This window comes from Prunus dulcis, chromosome 7, assembly GCF_902201215.1.
Source record: "Prunus dulcis chromosome 7, ALMONDv2, whole genome shotgun sequence".
Lineage (NCBI taxonomy): Eukaryota > Viridiplantae > Streptophyta > Magnoliopsida > Rosales > Rosaceae > Prunus > Prunus dulcis.
The window spans coordinates 2,792,315-2,809,955 of NC_047656.1; the positions used below are offsets into that span (position 1 = coordinate 2,792,315).

The following is a 17,641-nucleotide window of genomic DNA, read 5'->3' on the forward strand; positions in this document are numbered from 1 at the left end:
AAAAAAAAAAAGAGGGAAACATCTTACTAACCCCGCACTATTTTCCCCCCCCCCCCAACGCTTTCTCCTCAAAAAAAGTACTTTCTTCCAATAAAAAATAAAAAAATAAAAAAATAAATTCATGCTTTCTTCTTTCTCTTAGGGCTCGTTTGGTATGTCAGACTGTAGTGACTAATTTATGTCAGATAGTATTAATTTGTTTTGGTTTTTAATTCTTTGATAATTTAAGTGGAAACAACTCAACTAGTTAAGTGTCTCTGAAATTACAGCCAGGTTTTTTGGGGAAGGTTGGAGGGGTCGCAATGGTCCCACTTAAAACCCAATCCTTCTTAAACACCGAGGGTGTTGCCTTGAAGAACTTTCCTAGACACTGTAATTTTGGAGGTCACTCACTAGAGTTACCAAGAGTTGACCTATTTTATGGCATGACAGAGAAGAAAATGCTCGGTGGATTAGCTCAAAATAACTTAGCTTGCATGATTTATTTGCTGGAGTGACTAGAGAGGCTTGATTTTGCATGGTTGTGATTTGTAAGAGTTGCATTGACTTGTGTATCTAATATTAGTTTTGTATGCTTGATATTGGCTTGCATGCTTGGTTTTGATGTGTATATTTGGTATTGGTATGTATGCTTGATGTTGGCACGTATTCTTGGTATTTGGCTTGATGCTTGGCATTGGCGTGTATGCTTGATTTTGGCTTGATGCTTAGCATTGGCTTGATTTTGGCTTGATGCTTGATATGCTTGGCTTGTATGCTTGGATGCTTGGCATTGGCGTGTACGCTTGATTTTGGCTTGATGCTTGGTATTGGCGTGTATGCTTGATTTTGACTTGATTTTGGCTTGTATGCTTGGTATTGATTTGTACACTTGGCTTTGACTTGTATGCTTGGATGCTTGGTATTGGCATGTACGCTTGGCTTTGGCTTGTATGCTTGGATGCTTGGTATTGGCATGATATTGGCTAAGGTGGCATGGTTTAATGTAGTTTTTGGGATATTTAGCATGGTGGATATCATTTGACAATAGCCAGACGTGCTAGTAGATGGTGGGGATCCAATCTTGGTGTTGCGGATGCAATGAGCTTGTTGGGTTTTCGTAAGGATGGATTGAGCTTTGATTCACCACTGTGTTTGAGTTTACAGCATCAGCCCCAAAACACTTGAAATTAGCGGACAAAACCTCAGTGGAGGTGATGACGTGCGACATGATGGCTAGATGCTAGAAGAATGCTTCAAATAGGGCATGTGCTGGAAGGATGTTTGAAATAGGGCATGTGCTGGAAGGACATTTGAAATAGGGCATATGCTGGAAGGACGTTTGAAATAGGGCAGGTGCTGGAAAATGTTTTGTTTGACATGGAATAAGTGCTGGAAATTCTTTGCTTGTGGAGTAGGTGCTGTCAATGCTTTACTTAGTGTGGGATAGGTGCTGGAAGAACTGTCAATGCTTTACTTAGTGTGGGATAGGTGATGGAAGAACGTGACTTGGCTTGACATGATTAGCTTGGACTTGCTATGTGGATAATCTAATGGTTGAGTTGAATCAAGATATAGCTTGGTCTGGCATAAGGGTTCACTCTTCCGGCAGCATGAATATAGAGCTTGTGTTATCTTCCAGGAGCATCTCATATAGTGCATCATTATCTTCCATGTTTTGCTTGGCTTGAATCTTGGTTACTGCAAGCATATTTTGGTTTTTTCAACTACTGGAACATCTCAAGCAGAAACTAAAAAAGAAGTTCAATTCTCTTTATCAAATGCTTGGCCTGTGTTTGGTTATTTATTTCCTTTTTTTTTTTTTGAAAAAATTTGCTTGGTACGAAGCCCCCAAGTATTTTGGGGTTTGCATGTGTAGTTTGCTCAATGGCATGAATGATGGATTTGCCAAAGCCTCTAGGGCCTTCTTGCAAGATCTTGTTTTGCTTGAGAACGGAGAACTAAGACATAGAGAAGGGGAACATGAGTAATCTATATTATGTTTGTTCTGTGAAGTAGATAGCCAAAAAAAGAAAAAAAAGAAAGAGGAAATGTTCTTATCTTTTTATTTTCTCTGGTTTATTGCTTCTGGTCTTCTTCTTTGGAGGTATTGGTGAAGATAACGGCCTATTCCCCAACAGAGTTGCCAATTTATGTAGGGGCTTTTTCGTTCTGGCAGCTACAGTTGGGCCTGGGCTGCTGTAGAGAGCAAATGGCTAGAATTTCCCTTGTGTTTGAGTTCAAGAATCAGGCCCCAAGAATGCTTCGAATGGTTCGTGAAGCCTTAGGAAACATCTTGGCTTCCTTCACCAACAAAACCAACAGTTGCTTACAGATAAATAGTACGGCTTGGCATGAGAATCTTGTGGCATGGGAGTTGAGCATTCATGAATTTAGCATGAGAGAGAGAAGGCTTGGGTTTCCTATGAGAAACAGAGGCTTGAAGTAAGGGGGAGAGGGAATTTTGAGAGGATTTGTTTAAGGAAGAGAGGAAAGAATGAAGGAAGAGGAATGAGTGGCTTAAGCAAGTTTCCGACAGCTTGACAAAAGCTTCGTCAAGCTCTTGAGTGGCTTGACAGAATAGAAAAAGGGAAGCAATGGAAGAACATGGCTTGAAATAGAAGGGTTCCAGAGGTGAGAGGTGATGCTTGCTCTCTCTGGATGTGTTTATGGGAAAGAGAGGAAGAAGATGGAAGCATGAGTGGCTTTAGTAGATTTTCAGCAGCTTGACGAAAGCTTCGTCAAGCTCCTAAGTGGCTTGACAGAGGGAAGCAATGGAAGAACATGGCTTGAAATCAAAGAGTTTCAGTGGTGAGAGGTGATGCTTACTCTCTCTGGATGTGTTTATGGAAAAGAGAGGAAGAAGATGGAAGAACATAGCATGAAATTGAAGGGTTCTAGAGGTGAGAGGTGATGCTTGATCTCTCTGGATGTGTTTATGGAAGAGAGAGGAAGAAAATGGAAGACAAGAGCATGAAATTGGACCTTTCAGCAATGAGTAAAGATGTTGCTTGCTCTAGATCGATTCGTTTGCTAGGTAAAAAGGTGCCTCCTTTTATAGGCGCTGGAACACTCAATTTTATCAAGCCACCCTCTCCCATTTTCCTTCACTTTCTTCCATTCCATCTTATTTGGTGAAACTTTCCCAGAATAAGCATGTAGGCACAATGCTTTTTGGAGTTCCAAGACCTTCACGCAGCTGGACTTCTCCATGTGGGTAAGACGCCACTCACGTTTTCCTTCTTGTTTTCTCACCAAAGCTTGCAAAGGAAAGAATAGGTAAGGGTGTTGGTCAAAAGGTGATTTACTTCCAGCAACCTGTGCATATGGGTTTGCCTTGGTTTTGACAAGGTGCTAGATATTTTGACTGATGTGGGATATTTCCAAGTGTTGTGGACTATGGCTATTGGATATTTTCTAAGATGTTTGGGCCTTTTCTTGTGGTGATGGGCTATTGGGTTATCTCTCTCATGCTTACCCATGTGTTTGGGCTCAAGGAATGGGCTTGAGTTTTGGTGCTCCCAAGCAGCCCAACACTTCCACTCCTTGGACCATCAATGGGTCTTGTGAATACTCGTACCCATCCATACCATAACCCGCTCAGCAAGCCTCAGACATTCACGTGGCTTGGGCCTAGTTAAGCTTGTAGCGTGGCGTGTTGCTTATTTGCTTGGTGTGGCTCGTGTGCAAGCGCATATGACTAACTCTTGCGTGCCTAAGTCGTGTTTCTTCCCAAGTTAGGTGTCGTACTGGGCTAGAAATATATTTGGGCTCGACCTCAGATTTTTTGGGCCTCAACACATGGCGACTGTTATTCTCATCATCTGAGGTGTTCTTATCATAATAGAAAGCATCAGAACTTGCCCCATCATCAAAAATCTTCTCTAGCCCTTGAGCTTTAGAGGGAAGGCAAGTTTCACAATGGGGGGAAATAAAACCAATCTGCAAAGACCTATTTACCTGTAAATTTAATGAAAAAATTGACAGAACTGACGGTGGAACCATTTGTTTTAACGAATCTAAAGTTAAAGGACCACGAGAACAATTTTGAAAATTGAAGGACCAAAATGCGAAACGGGTCAAAATTCAAAAACCATTCAACCTAGAAACCCAAATAAATAAATAAAGTGGAGTTTTAGGGCTAGGAAAGTGGGCTGCTTATGGGCTTCGGAAACAAGAAAAAGGTCATATGGGTTTTATAGTTGGGTCACAAACATATTTGGGTAGGGCCTAAAAGTTTGGATTTATATTTAAAATAAATATAAAAATTATAAGTTGGTTTGGTCCAATTCGATCCGATTTTTATTGATAAAAAATTGGAATTATAATTGGTTTAAACCGGTTCGGTTTGATTTTATCTTTGATTTTAACTTTTTGATCAACATGATTTTTTTCTGGTTTTTTCCAGTTCGGTTCAACTTGATTTTCCGGTTTGAATGACCACCACTGTTGTCAAATTGCAATCAGAACTCCATAATAAGTCCAATGAATTACATTAACCTCCACTGAAATTAATAAAATTAGACATTACATCCCATAGAAACACCTTATCTGGCACAAACAAATTAAACAATTTGAAAACAGCCACGTTTAACTTAAAAAAGGAAATGCTCTGCAAAGGACCTACTAGTGTAGTGATTTAAAGTATTTACTCCTTCAGGTAAAGTTTTGAGTTCGAGTCCTAGCATAATGTGTGTAAGTTTAGTATGCTATCGCCCCTCTCAATTGAAAAAGTTACTAAAAAAAGAAAAGAAAGGAAAAGCCCTATAAAAAAATGCAATCACATTATTTACCCCTCTCTGTCCTCTCTCGCTCTCTTCTCACGTTTACTCTCTGAAACAACTCCTCTTGTAAGCAAAACACTCTCTCTCTCTCTCTCTCTCTCTCTCTGTGTCTCTCGTCTCCTGGTGATCTAATCTTTTCCTCTTAGCTACTATCACCATGATTAAGCCATAATCTCATTTCCTTAATAATAAGGTTATCTGTCTGTGCTTGCAATGTTATTGTAGTCACTCAAAAACAATTTTGAAAGTTTTGAATTGAATCTAAGAAGCATGCATATGGATATTCAGTGACTTTCTGTTGTTGTTGCTTTTTTTAAAATATTTATTTTGAACAGAGGGATTTCGGGTGAGGAAAACATGGAAGGATTTCCAGAGAGAGGTAAAGCGGCGGACTTGGGCCAGCTTCAGTCCACCATGCATTCCATCGAGCTCGCTTGCACATCTATTCAGGTCTAATCTTTTTCTCTCACACTCTCTTGGCTCTGTTTGGTGCTTCGAGATGGAGGACATGAAAATATATTGCATTCCCTGCTGCTTAGAGAGTTGAACGAAAGCTGTGAGAGTGAAATTGTTGAGGTTTTTGGTTTGATAATAAAAAGAACAAGAAAAAGAAAAAGAAAATTCGACTTGGTGAGAAAGAAGGAAAACACTAAAAACCCACAATCGCAGTTGGTGAGAATTGGCTTGTGTAGCTGGGATTCATGAATTTAGGAATTTGAATAATACTCGAGACTGCAAACTAATTAGAAAATTTGGATTCCGAATGGCGTGTTCTCCCCAAAAAAAAATACGAATGCCATTTCTTATTAGCAAATAAGATATGACCATGTCATTTGTCATGTCACTTGGTATCCAATATATAAATGAATTCTATAGACATATGTACATGTGCATGCATTTACTTGTGATCCTATAGGCATGCAAGTTTGCGTAAGAGCACCCTCTTACATATGGGTTGCCCTTGAGCAGATGCATATGAATTCAGCTGCAGCTGAGGCAACTATTTTGTCACTCTCCCAGACTCCCCAGCCATACCAGGCGTGTAAATTCATTCTTGGTAAGTTAAAAATACTTTATTCATGTTAGACATAAATGTAGTTTTCTTTTTGTCTTCTGTAATTAGCTATGCTTTTGCCATATCCTGTCTCGAATATAGAGTTAAATAACTGTACATGAGCTGATGATAATGAAACTAGGATTGCTGTAAATGATGGTGCAAGATTAAGGGTAAGAGTTTGGGGAACTATAAATGTCCTATCGAATTATTATGCTGATAGTGATTTTATAATTTCAGAGAACTCTCAGGTGGCCAATGCAAGGTTTCAGGCTGCAGCTGCAATTCGAAATGCAGCTATTAGAGAATGGGGTTTTCTTAGCTCTGATAACAAGAGAAGCATGATTAGGTTATGTCACTCTTGAAACGTATTGCTCTTTGTTTTTTTCCTCATAAGCAATATGAATAAACTATTCCGCAACTATTGTAATTTGTTTACTTTATAAAAAGAGAAATAATAATATTAGTTCACAACTGGAGATCTTTCTTAAAATACCTCAATTGTTCTTCTATAACCAATATACTCGTCGTAGCTTGTAATTTGGTATAGTTCTTATCATTAATAATGATTAATCATTAGTTTATTTATATGTTTGTTGATGATTCCTTGAATATGTATATTTTGTTTGCAGTTTTTGTCTTTGTTTTGTTATGCAACATGCTAATTCACCTGAGGGCTACGTTCAAGCAAAGGTTTCTTCTGTGGCTGCTCAATTGTTGAAAAGGGGCTGGTAAGTGGTGCATGATTTTCTATGTAAATTGGCTATGATTTAAATGGAACTTTATAAATTAGCATTTCAATAAATTTATCTTGCCAAGTATTGTGTGTAGGCTTGAATTTTCAGCTACTGATAAGGAGGCCTTTTTCTATCAGGTATGAAATTTATATCTTATCATTAGGGTATCTGTGTATCTCTCCAGCCACTTTTTTTGCACCTGAGGTATCCAGGATTCTTAGAGCAGCCAATTATGATTGCAGGTAAACCAGGCTGTTTATGGCATTCATGGTGTAGATGTGCAGTTCGCTGGAATTAATTTCCTCGAATCTCTGGTATAACTCTTTTTCAGCTTACTTCATCTAACTAGTTATTTTAGTTTCTGTCTTGTTTTTGCTTCAGCATTTAGGATGTTACCAAATTTACGACCAAGTATTTCTTTTGTTTTAGGTTTCTGAATTTTCTCCATCTACTTCAAGTGCGATGGGACTTCCTAGAGAGTTTCATGAGCATTGCCGGAAGTCATTAGAGCTAGACCATTTGAAGGTTTCACTACTGGCGTTTGCATCATGTTTTTAAAGCATTTGATTTATTTTATACGAACAGAGTTTTCCTTTGAGATGATTAATGTGGCGGTCTTTTGATTTTGCCTCTCTGCTTACACATTGTTGTTTTATTTATTTCAACAATAGACATTCTACTGCTGGGCACGAGATGCTGCTTTAAGTGTCACAAATAGAATAATTGAGTCTGATTCGGCTATACCTGAGGTTAAAGTCTGCACTGCTGCATTCCGCCTCATGCTTCAAATTCTGAACTGGGAGTTCAGTACAACTGCATTTGCTGATGGAGTCAAGCAAGGAAGTGATTCACCTAAGAGGTCCGAGTGTAACTTAGTGCAGGTATTTGCTTCTTTAAAGTTCATAGCATGAAGTCTTCATATTCTAGAAACATTATTGATATAACATACTGACTGAAAGCACTCATGAGAATAGATCTAAGTGTGTGGATGAGTCATCTTACCTTTTTTATATGTTTGTTCGTGGTTTCTGAAATAAAAGATCAAATATTAGCAAATCCTTTTAATAAAGTTGTTTTTCTTATTAAAATCATAAGAATAATAATCGTGTTCATATTACTACTGTTTCTGGCGGCAATACACTTGCACCTTCCAAAAATCTTGTAACTATGTAATGTTCAGCCATCCTGCAATATGGTATAGTATTTAGTGTGTTTTAGTGATTGATGAGTTTTCTGGTCTCTCTATGTTACTTGTAGCCTGGTCCTGCTTGGCGTGATGTTTTGGTTACTGGTGGCCATATAGGGTGGCTCTTGAGCTTATATGGAGCACTGAGACAGAAGTTTTCTTGTGAAGGTTATTGGCTTGATTGCCCCATAGCTGTCGCTGCACGAAAGTTAATTGTACAGTTCTGCTCCTTGACAGGAACCGTATTTCTTTCTGGTAAAATTGTTTCCTTTCCTCCCGTTCTATAATTGTAACATGTTTTATTTTGTAACATGTTTTATTTTGTTAATGTCATTTACTTTCTTCTGTATGAGTCAGATTAAGATATAATCATCTGAGGGAATGTGTCAGATGCCTGTTTAGTTTGGTTGAAACTATGACCTGCCTGTGTGATAAATTTTGCTAGGAGTCTTACACTCAATGTCAATATGGCCCAGAAGCTGATGGGTTATGATCTGGTTTCCTGTGAACCTAGCATTAACCTTTGAAAGTTTTAGTATCTTAAATGTATTTTTTTGGTTTTGGGCGTTTAATTTATGGCTAATTAATGGTTAACAACACTGGTCAAACTAAAAATGGAGATTGATTTTGAATGTTTTCTCAAGTAGAAATTGACTACTTATGTGATATTAGTTATATGGTTTCTTCTGTATCTATCTTTCATCAGTCACTTTAGTAACTTGTTCAATGATCTAGATAATGTACAAATGCATGAGCACCATCTTCTCGAACTGCTTTCTGGAATAATACAGTGGATTGATCCTCCTGATGCTGTTTCTAAAGCGATTGAATGTGGAAAGAGTGAAAGGTTATATCCTTGTCAATTATTGTTTCCTCCTAACATGTAATATTTCTTTTTGTTTTCACGATTTTCTCAAGTTCATTTTGGTTTTCTTCAGTGAGATGCTCGATGGTTGTCGTGCGTTGTTGTCCATTGCAACGGTTACAACTCCCTCTGTGTTTGACCAACTCTTGAAATCAACAAGGTCAGTGGTGGAGTTTCTGATTATTGGTTGTTTAGTTATCATTTATATTAAGGTAATTGTTATGATGGCATTTCCTGTCCCATGTTATTTAGTTTGAATGGGGTCAACCTTTGCTTTGGAATTCAGGCCCTATGGCACTCTTACCTTGTTATGCGTACTGATGTCCGAAGTCGTTAAGAACCTCATGACTAATAACTCTGAGGAAGAGACGTGGAGCTGGGAGGCACGCGATATCTTACTAGATGCCTGGACTGCCCTCCTTGTGGTAAATGTTTATTTATTTATTTGTTTTTATTTTTATTTTTTATGCACAATGGTATGCATTAGTTTGTGGAGATTTTATTCTTCCCCCATATTTGTCAGACAATGTAAACGTACTTTTCATCGATCATTTATTGATACCTATTTTAAATATTATAGTTCTAGTTTGTTCTAGTTTTGTTTAATTGTCATTCCATGTTACTATAATACATGCTTCCGTTTAATGTGCAATTCCTGTCCTTTAAATAGAGAGTTTTCCTGCTCACTGCTTCTCGTGCCTTACTAGCCCTATCTATAGAGCTGCTCTACCCGGCGAATTAAAAAAAGGCCTTAAAGGATAGGGGGGAGAGAAGTGTACTAGAAAGGATCAGCCTTGTAGGTGGCGAGCGCTTTTATTATTTTGAAAAAAAATGTTATTTAATGGAGTTTGATCAGTGTGGCGGGTTTGTTTCTACATGAAGAATGTGTAATTTTCTCACATTATGTTAAAGTTTAAGGCAGTCATTGAGTTTTTCTTCTCTCTCTCTCTCTCTCTCTCTCTCTCTCTCTCTCTTCTTTGTTGGAAATTCTCCAGCCAATTAATAGGAGTGGCGGGAATGTGTTGCTTCCAGCTGAAGGGAAAAATGCCACAGCTAGTTTATTTGCCTTGATTGTACAGGCTGAACTAAAAGGTAATTCTGACATATTATTTTGTTCTTGTTGTTTTGATTCCAAAACCATTTTTCCTGCTTTTCTTTTCAATTATCAATCAGTACATGATGATGAATCCTTTGTGATACAGCTGCTTCTGCGTCAGCATTTAAAGATGATGACTCTGACTACCTTCAAGCATCCATTGTAGGTATGGGAGACTTATATATAAGACTCTTCCTGTCATTATGTATATTGGTTGACTTGTTCAAACAAAGAAAAGTGGCATGGTATTTACATAACAATAGCAATCATCATTATCATTATCATTACCTTAACTTAATCTTTTGGTTTGATATTATTCACCTTTCTACTGTATGGTTAATGCAGCCTTGGATGAGAGGTTAAGCTCCTATGCTCTTATCGCTAGAGCAGCAATTGATGTCACAATTCCTTTGCTCACAAGGCTGTTTACTGAGCGTTTTGAACGGCTTAATCAGGTGTTTTTACCATTTTATTTCAGAAGGATATCTCTATTGAAACCATATATTGGTGCTCAAGTACTATTTGTAATGTAATGTTGCTCTTAAAACTCAATGGTGGGGGATATTCTACAATATATTAGTCATTTAATGTGTATTGACTTTCCATAAATTCTCTTTTATTAAGCTTCTTGGCTTGATCACTGTAATATTTTTTTTCTTATAGGAAAGAGAGCACCACATGGAAAAGCACATGAATTAATGGAAATTACCGAATTTCTGATTAAAAGAATGGAAAAATCAAAGATGCTACTTTAGTTTTCTTCATTCATAGTCAACTCATTTTCTCTATTAATAAAGCAGGAGATTTCTTATCTCAAATGAAGTGTAACAAATAGCGAAAGTCTCTTTTCTTTTTCTTCTCATCCAGTTACTTATAAGTTATTCACTTGTTTTTAGGGCAGGGGCATTATTGATCCAACTGAAACTTTGGAGGAACTTTACTCATTGTTACTCATTACTGGGCATGTAATCGCTGATGAAGGGGAGGGAGAAACACCCCTGGTAATGGGTCAATTATTTCTGCTTATTTGAGAGCTTTGATGTGCATTAACTACTGCATGTGTTGTTCATTCCCCAGAGTTCATAAAATCATATGGAAGTATGAAAGTGTTTTGTGTTCCCCGACTCTGATTGTTCATATTAAATACATCCAATTTTGATTGTTGGAAGAAAGCTAAAGAATAATTAATAATAAGATAAGACCTTATGGAAGAGGGATATTTTATTACACAAATTTGTTCGTATATAGGATAATCTACTTGATTTTAGTAGTCACTTTTTTTATGTTTGAGTGTGCTGAACTGTCTTCTCGTTTGTTGACACTCTATGGACAAAGAGGGTGACCATAAATTTTTATCTTTAATTGAAAGTCTATTTTGAATGTCCATGACTCTGAATTCTGATTATTGTTTATGTTGTGTTGTTCAGATTCCAAATGCTATGCAAATTCATTTTCCACAAAATCTGGAAGCAGAAAATCATCCTCTCGTCATTCTTTGCAGGTAAAGTTCTCACTTCCCGTCAGCCTTTCTGAAGATGAAATTAGACTTTGAACTTTGTTATTCAAGATACTGAATGAGATAAATGGAAACATTAGACTTCGTATATATATATATATATATATATATATATATATATATACATCATACATTAAAGCACAAACTCATGATCTTAAATCAAACCAAGTACCTTTATTTAGACATCTTGTTTATGTGTTGGCTTTTCTCTTGCTTTAATTATTTGATGCAGCTCAATCATAAGGTTTGCTGAGAAATGTTTAGAACCAGAAATGAGAGCATCAGTTTTCAGTCCTCGACTCATGGAGGTAACACTAAATTCATTTATGTGGTCCCATATTACATACCTTATGTGCCATGCATTTCATTATTATGGGTGTCAAATGCATATCTGGTGTGCAACTATACCTTGCAGGAAGCGTATATATATGAACCAAATGTCCTCAGCGCCAACAGGCCTTTAGGGATCTGGTGTCTAAAGAACTTGAGATTCTTTGAGAAAACGTATTTTCTTAGTTCTATCTTGTTTTGTTCTATAGGATGCTATTTTTGCTAACCAATAGGAAGCTATGTTGTGCTCCATTATATGTGTTTAGGTTCAAGATTGAGAATTGGAATAAGTTCACGTTTTGAATGTTGAACATAGTGTACATTCATGGGTAGGGGATGAGTAGGTTATCATTTATTTAAGGATTAACAATTCATTTGGGCTCTATGAAGGAATTGAGGTTTTGTAATTTCTTGAAAAACTATTAAGCCTCCTGTATTCCATCCCTATTATCCTTTTCAACAGCTGCTTTGGGATTCCTTCTTGCTGTCTTCAAGCCATTCTACCAGTTCAGTTATTAGAGCTGATGTTTTGTGCAGGCTGTTATATGGTTCATTGCAAGATGGTCTTGTACATACCTAATGTCTCGTGAAGAAAATAGAGAAAGAAACTCCAGAAACATCTTGCTCAAATTTTTTGGAGAACACAATCAGGGAAAATTTGTGCTTGACATTATTGTGCGCATATCCTTGACAGCACTGATGTCATATCCTGGAGAGAAGGATCTGCAGGTGTGTGCTACAAAACCTTTTTCATGGTGGTTGTCTTTGATGTTGTACTTTTTCTTTTCAAACATTACTTCCACTATCATGTTTCTTGATTACAACTATGGTACATAATATACTGAGAGTGTTAAGAGGGTACTCTTTTCAAACATTAGTGCTATTCTCTTGTCCAGATTAAGATAAGGCTGGTGATGATTTTTCAGTTTTGTTTGACAGGCGCTCACATGTTTCCAGCTACTTAATGCCCTTGTGCAGCAAAAACATATTTGTGTTCACCTTGTTGCATTGGTGAGTTAGATAAGCGCATGCATTTTTGTGCTTTGAAATGCATAAAATACATTATTATCCCATTAATTATGAAGAAATTCTTTTCTATAATTGTCAACTTTTGGTACTGGTAAAAGCTCAGATGCTCCTTTTCAAGTGGTTATTCCTTTATATTCTTGTGGATTATCAACTCTCCAGAACTGGAGCTATATGTAAACAAGCTTTTGGTGCATTACCTCTCTTGCTAAGATTAATGAAACTATTTACAACTAAGTTTGACGTGAATTATTTGTTATCTCATTATAATTTATATGCAAGAAATGATGCTCGTGAGTCTATCTTGATTTTCTAACTTTGTTCTCAGGATTCATGGCGTGACCTGGCAAATGCTTTTGCTAATGAAAAAACTTTGTTCTTGTTAAATACAGCTCACCAGGTGAGAATTTAATATGCTTTGACTTGGAGCTATTGATCATTTTTCATTTGTGTCATCTATTTGTTCCTTCTGCTCCAGCGTTCGCTTGCTCAGACACTTGTTCATTCAGCTTCTGGCTTGAGAAATTCAGAGGCATCAAACCTGTAGGTCTTCCATTTTAAGTTTCCTTCGCTGCCTACCATTTATCTTGTAGAACTTGTGATGTTGTACAGATTAATTTTTGTGTAACATTTCAATTAAGGTATGTGAGGGATCTCATGGGTCACATGGCAACTTATCTTGTGGAAATGTCAAGCAAGTCTGACTTTAAAAGCATTGCTCAACAACCAGATATTATCCTGCCGGTGAGGACAGAAATTCTGAAAGAAGTTCTATTAATTTTCTTACAAGAACAATATAACATCACAACATCTTGTAGGTCAGTTGCTTGCTGGAGAGGCTTCGGGGGGCTGCCAGCGCTTCAGAACCTCGTACACAAAAAGCAATTTATGAGTTGGGATTCTCTGTAATGAATCCTGTTCTAGTTCTTCTTGAGGTCTACAAACATGAGGTATTATTTGTAATCATTTACAATTGTGTATTTTTCTTTCACAATATGTTGACTTTCAAAGCTCCATTTTTCTCAGACCTCCCCCTTTCTAGAGTAATTATAATAAAATTTGTTCTTCCTATTTGTGCATGTTTTTCAAAAATTGTACAGATACCTTGCCCATTTCCTTGATTAAGTTTTTTTCTCATTCATAAATCACTCAGTAGTATTTGCAATTCACTTTGAAGCATTGGTATTCGAATCCCTCTAACTCTTAAGGATTTCTTTTCCCTTATGCTTTGACCTGTGGTGAATCTTTTTAATGGAATTTTGATAGTACATTCATTTATACTGATCTTCAATTATTTTTTAGTGTGCAGTTGTATATCTGATACTTAAGTTTGTAGTTTCTTGGGTGGATGGACAAATAAGCTATCTAGAGGCTCAGGAAACTGCTATTGTTGTTAATTTCTGCATGAGTTTGCTTCAGCTTTACTCAGCAAACAATATTGGCAAGGTATTTTCTTCTTCTGGGCATTGCACTCTGTTTTTGTGTGTAATTAGTGATTTTGGATGGTATGAATTGTTTATTGTGAAATCATGATTGTTGCAGCCGTATCCCACTAAGATTATAATAACCAGTTAGTTTCCTATCTGCATGCTTTACGTCTGCATTGCTCTTGCAGATATCAATAAGTCTGTCAACCAGCTTACTTACTGAAGCAAAGACTGAGAAATACAAGGATCTACGTGCTCTCCTCCAGCTCCTTTCAAGCCTTTGTTCCAAAGATCTGGTATGGTTTTTTATTTTGTTTTTGCACTGAGGTTGTTCATCTGTTCATTGCTATTAAGCTTTTTATGAATCTATTGATGAATACATAACTGCAGGTTGATTTTTCATCCGATTCTACAGCGACACATGCCACAAACATATCTCAGGTAACTTTGAATCTCATTCCTGTGACAAAATTGTAGATAATATCTGACACGTTGCTCTTGCAGGTCGTTTATTTTGGTCTTCATATAGTTACTCCTCTCCTATCGTTGGACCTGCTGAAATACCCCAAGTTTTGCTATGATGTGAGACCTTCTATCCTTCTTGAGGGAAAAACCCCTGTTTCTTTATTTTCTGAAGCTAATTTATGGTATAATTCTTGTGCAGTACTTCTCATTGCTGTCACATTTATTGGAGGTCTATCCTGAAACAGTTGCACAACTAAACAGCGAAGCCTTTTCTCATGTACTAGGAACTCTTGATTTTGGTCTTCACCATCAGGTAGTTTAAGTGTTTAAACTTTAAATAATAGTGGTGGATACCAATTTAGGTAACAGATATATGCAAGTATTGCTCTATATTATGCTCGTGGTGACCTGCAAGCTGAACAACCAAGAAGAGACGAAGTACATCATTAAAAAAATGCATTATATGTATGTTAGTTTTAGGCGTTTGTGGATTTTATGTTTTTATATGTGCATGCATTGTTTCTTTATACAAGAAATTTGTTTGCTGAACCTGCATGGTTGAACGTTTTGTTAGGACGTGGAAATCGTTGATATGTGTTTGAGAGCTTTGAGAGTTCTTGCTTCCTACCACTACGTGGAAACAAGTGCTGGTAAAGTAGGCTTGGGCTCACATGCTGCAGGTCTTAAGGATCCTGGTGGAAATTTTAAGGAAGGCATTTTGAGCCGGTTCCTTCGCTCAGTACTGCAGTTACTCCTTTTTGAGGATTATAGGTAAAGGCTGAGACGCACATGGTGGTTCAAGGAGTTCATCCTGTTGCTTTTGTTGCCATCTTAATTTAAAGCTTTCATTTCATGATTTCAGTCCTGACCTGGTCAGCAGTGCAGCAGATGCTCTTCTTCCTTTGATACTTTGTGAACAAAACCTATACCAGGTAGTTCTCTCGAAGCTTTTTCTATAATGTTAACAGGGTCTTTCAATTGGATGACTGACATTTGCGTTTTATGTTTTGAAGTGCTTGTATGGTAATGAAGTGTCTATTACTTCTGGTTGTATCCTAGGCTATATCGGTTCGAGATTTTTTTGGGTTTCTGCCCAAATTAGCCCCCCTATAGACACACGTATCACATTTCTGAGGTTGTACTGATATATGGCAGTAGTCAAAGCTGTGTCTTTTTACCTCACCATTCTTTGAGCCAATTGTTTTCTCCAATACTGCTAGATGAGTTGCCTGTGTGTAGTCCGATTATATTAAATAGGTTCCAATCATAAATTATCACTCCTCATATCTTAAATTATTCTTTGTTCTTTCCTCACAAATTGTTCTTGGTTTTGCGCAGAGATTAGGCAGTGAGTTGATAGAGAGGCAGGCAAATGCAACTTTGAAATCGAGGCTGACAAATGCATTGCAGTGTCTTACAAGTGCGAATCAGCTTTCATCTACTCTTGATCGGAAGAACTATCAAGTATTCAGGAAAAATCTGAACAGCTTCCTGATTGATGTTCGAGGATTCTTGCGGACAATGTGACTCAGATCATATGTACTCTATTGTGTAAATAGGGGGGGAGGTGTGTGGGAAGGGGTGTTCTGTTCATTTTTGTACGATTGCACAACAAAAACAATTTTGGGACCTTACATGATTGCTTTGTGAATACTCCAATGAATTGTTGTGATCCCAAGCTGAATGATTGCAATTGGTACGTTAAGAGATAACCATTTAGTAACTTTACCAGGCGCTGCTATCCATCCAGATTATTGGGGGGCTGTGCTTGTGATTTTTTCAGCCATCAGATATGTCCTCTTTTGTTTGTTTACCTTATGTTTTGGTTTCTACCTTTTATCATATGCACCTTGCATATGATTTCGTTGAATTGGATTAACTAGGATCAGACACAGAGAAGCTAACAGGATAGGACTGAGTTATAACGTCGTGGCTCTGGCATTGGCAAGTTGTTCAAGGTTCTCCTTAAGGTAATCTCTAAACAAGTCTCATTTCGGAATTTACTTATTGGATGAATGGATGCAGCATGATTGCTGGTGGTTAAGAAATCTGACCCATTTTCTGTAACACTGTTTTAAACTAGGGAGATACTATATTTGCCGTAGGTTTCAGAGTCACCATGCTGTACTAGTATTTCCTCTCGGCCTTTATTTTTTTTTCATATATCAATTATGATAACAAAAAGGAAATCAAATTTCAACCGGCTGAGTGGTAGTCTCGGTGGCCGAGTGTGTGGTTGAGATTTGTGGTGTGTGCAGTGCGTCAGATCGTGATCTTTAATCGCACGATTGTGGTCGAGGAAAGAACACCTCACGGCCATTGGTTACCTTGGCAACAAGGCTTTTTCTTATTAAAAGCTTAGCGTCGCCGAGTTAGGCAACTACAATACTCAGACAAACAAACTTAATAGACTAAGAATTTTTGTTGAGGTATGGATCAAATAGTGCTAAAAAAGACTTTGAATTGTAATAAAAGAAAATCTTGTTGATATACTGGAGGAACAATTACAATGGATGGTGCTCAAGAACGGGGCCCATCAAAGATTTTCTCATGTAATCATATCACCAAGATTTTCTTAGGATCTCAAGTAAGAAAGAAAACCTCTTTTCAATTACCCAAAACGGGGCCCATCGAAGGGCCGAAAGAATCTAGGTCTAAACAAATATTCACCATGTCATTGTTGTACACAAATCTCTGGCTCACTTGTGCAAATATACTCTTCTTCGAAAGCTTTGGTTTCTTCTGACCATAGTTCTACAACAAAACCATAAAATGGAAGATACACTTGTTAAGTACAAATTACAGTACGATAAGGGGGAAATTTGAAACTACATGACACAACTGGAAATGATACCTTTTGTCTATCTAGTGCATAGTCATATCCCTCAACCATTCTAGGTAATATCAATTGTGCTTTCTCCTCTTCGGAGCCTCTGATCGCATTATTAGTGACTCTCCTCGATTTGTCACTTTTACTGCACCTCATCGCAGCTCAGTTAAAGTTGCTAATGGTGCTCTTACTTCTGTTCAAGGAGCTGGTTCCCTTAGTTTGACACCTACTCTGTCATTGTCCTCTATCCTATATGTTCCTTCTCTTTCCAATAATTTGCTCTATGTTTTTTTTTTTAAATTATTTTTTTTAATCAAAGTGAAGAATTTCATTGAACTTGCATCAA

The 17,641-nt window shown here is 37.3% G+C and overlaps 1 protein-coding gene across 15 annotated transcripts; it reads left to right on the forward strand.

Annotated features, from left to right (window-relative positions):
• Window positions 1-4,793: 4,793 nt before the first annotated feature.
• LOC117634433 (exportin-4) lies at window positions 4,794-16,283 on the forward strand. Of its 15 annotated transcripts, none has more exons than XM_034368539.1 (33): window positions 4,794-4,956; window positions 5,099-5,213; window positions 5,733-5,820; window positions 6,058-6,166; window positions 6,450-6,548; window positions 6,649-6,691; window positions 6,797-6,868; window positions 6,984-7,079; window positions 7,226-7,435; window positions 7,812-7,995; window positions 8,476-8,587; window positions 8,679-8,765; window positions 8,892-9,030; window positions 9,601-9,697; window positions 9,808-9,867; window positions 10,047-10,156; window positions 10,598-10,702; window positions 11,129-11,202; window positions 11,450-11,525; window positions 12,085-12,276; window positions 12,487-12,558; window positions 12,902-12,973; window positions 13,052-13,116; window positions 13,215-13,317; window positions 13,392-13,523; window positions 13,876-14,019; window positions 14,189-14,296; window positions 14,391-14,441; window positions 14,505-14,582; window positions 14,665-14,778; window positions 15,040-15,236; window positions 15,328-15,397; window positions 15,804-16,283. In XM_034368539.1, the coding sequence occupies exons 2-33, from the start codon at window positions 5,121-5,123 to the stop codon at window positions 15,990-15,992; spliced, it is 3,441 nt and encodes a 1,146-aa protein (XP_034224430.1). In that variant the 5' UTR covers window positions 4,794-4,956; window positions 5,099-5,120; the 3' UTR covers window positions 15,993-16,283. The 15 variants fall into 15 exon arrangements, 9 of the variants coding, with proteins under 9 accessions (XP_034224430.1, XP_034224431.1, XP_034224435.1 ...); XM_034368540.1 differs by having other exon boundaries at window positions 4,794-4,829; XM_034368541.1 differs by having other exon boundaries at window positions 4,803-4,886.
• The last annotated feature ends 1,358 nt before the right edge of the window (window positions 16,284-17,641 follow it).

Excerpts from the sequence above, each read along its gene's own strand:
- LOC117634433 (XM_034368539.1), top strand. The coding sequence starts at position 5,121 with ATGGAAGGATTTCCAGAGAGAGGTAAAGCGGCGGACTTGGGCCAGCTT. Across the intron at positions 5,821-6,057 it reads GGCGTGTAAATTCATTCTTG|AGAACTCTCAGGTGGCCAAT; the intron begins GTAAGTTAAAAA and ends TTATAATTTCAG. Across the intron at positions 9,868-10,046 it reads CCTTCAAGCATCCATTGTAG|CCTTGGATGAGAGGTTAAGC; the intron begins GTATGGGAGACT and ends TGGTTAATGCAG.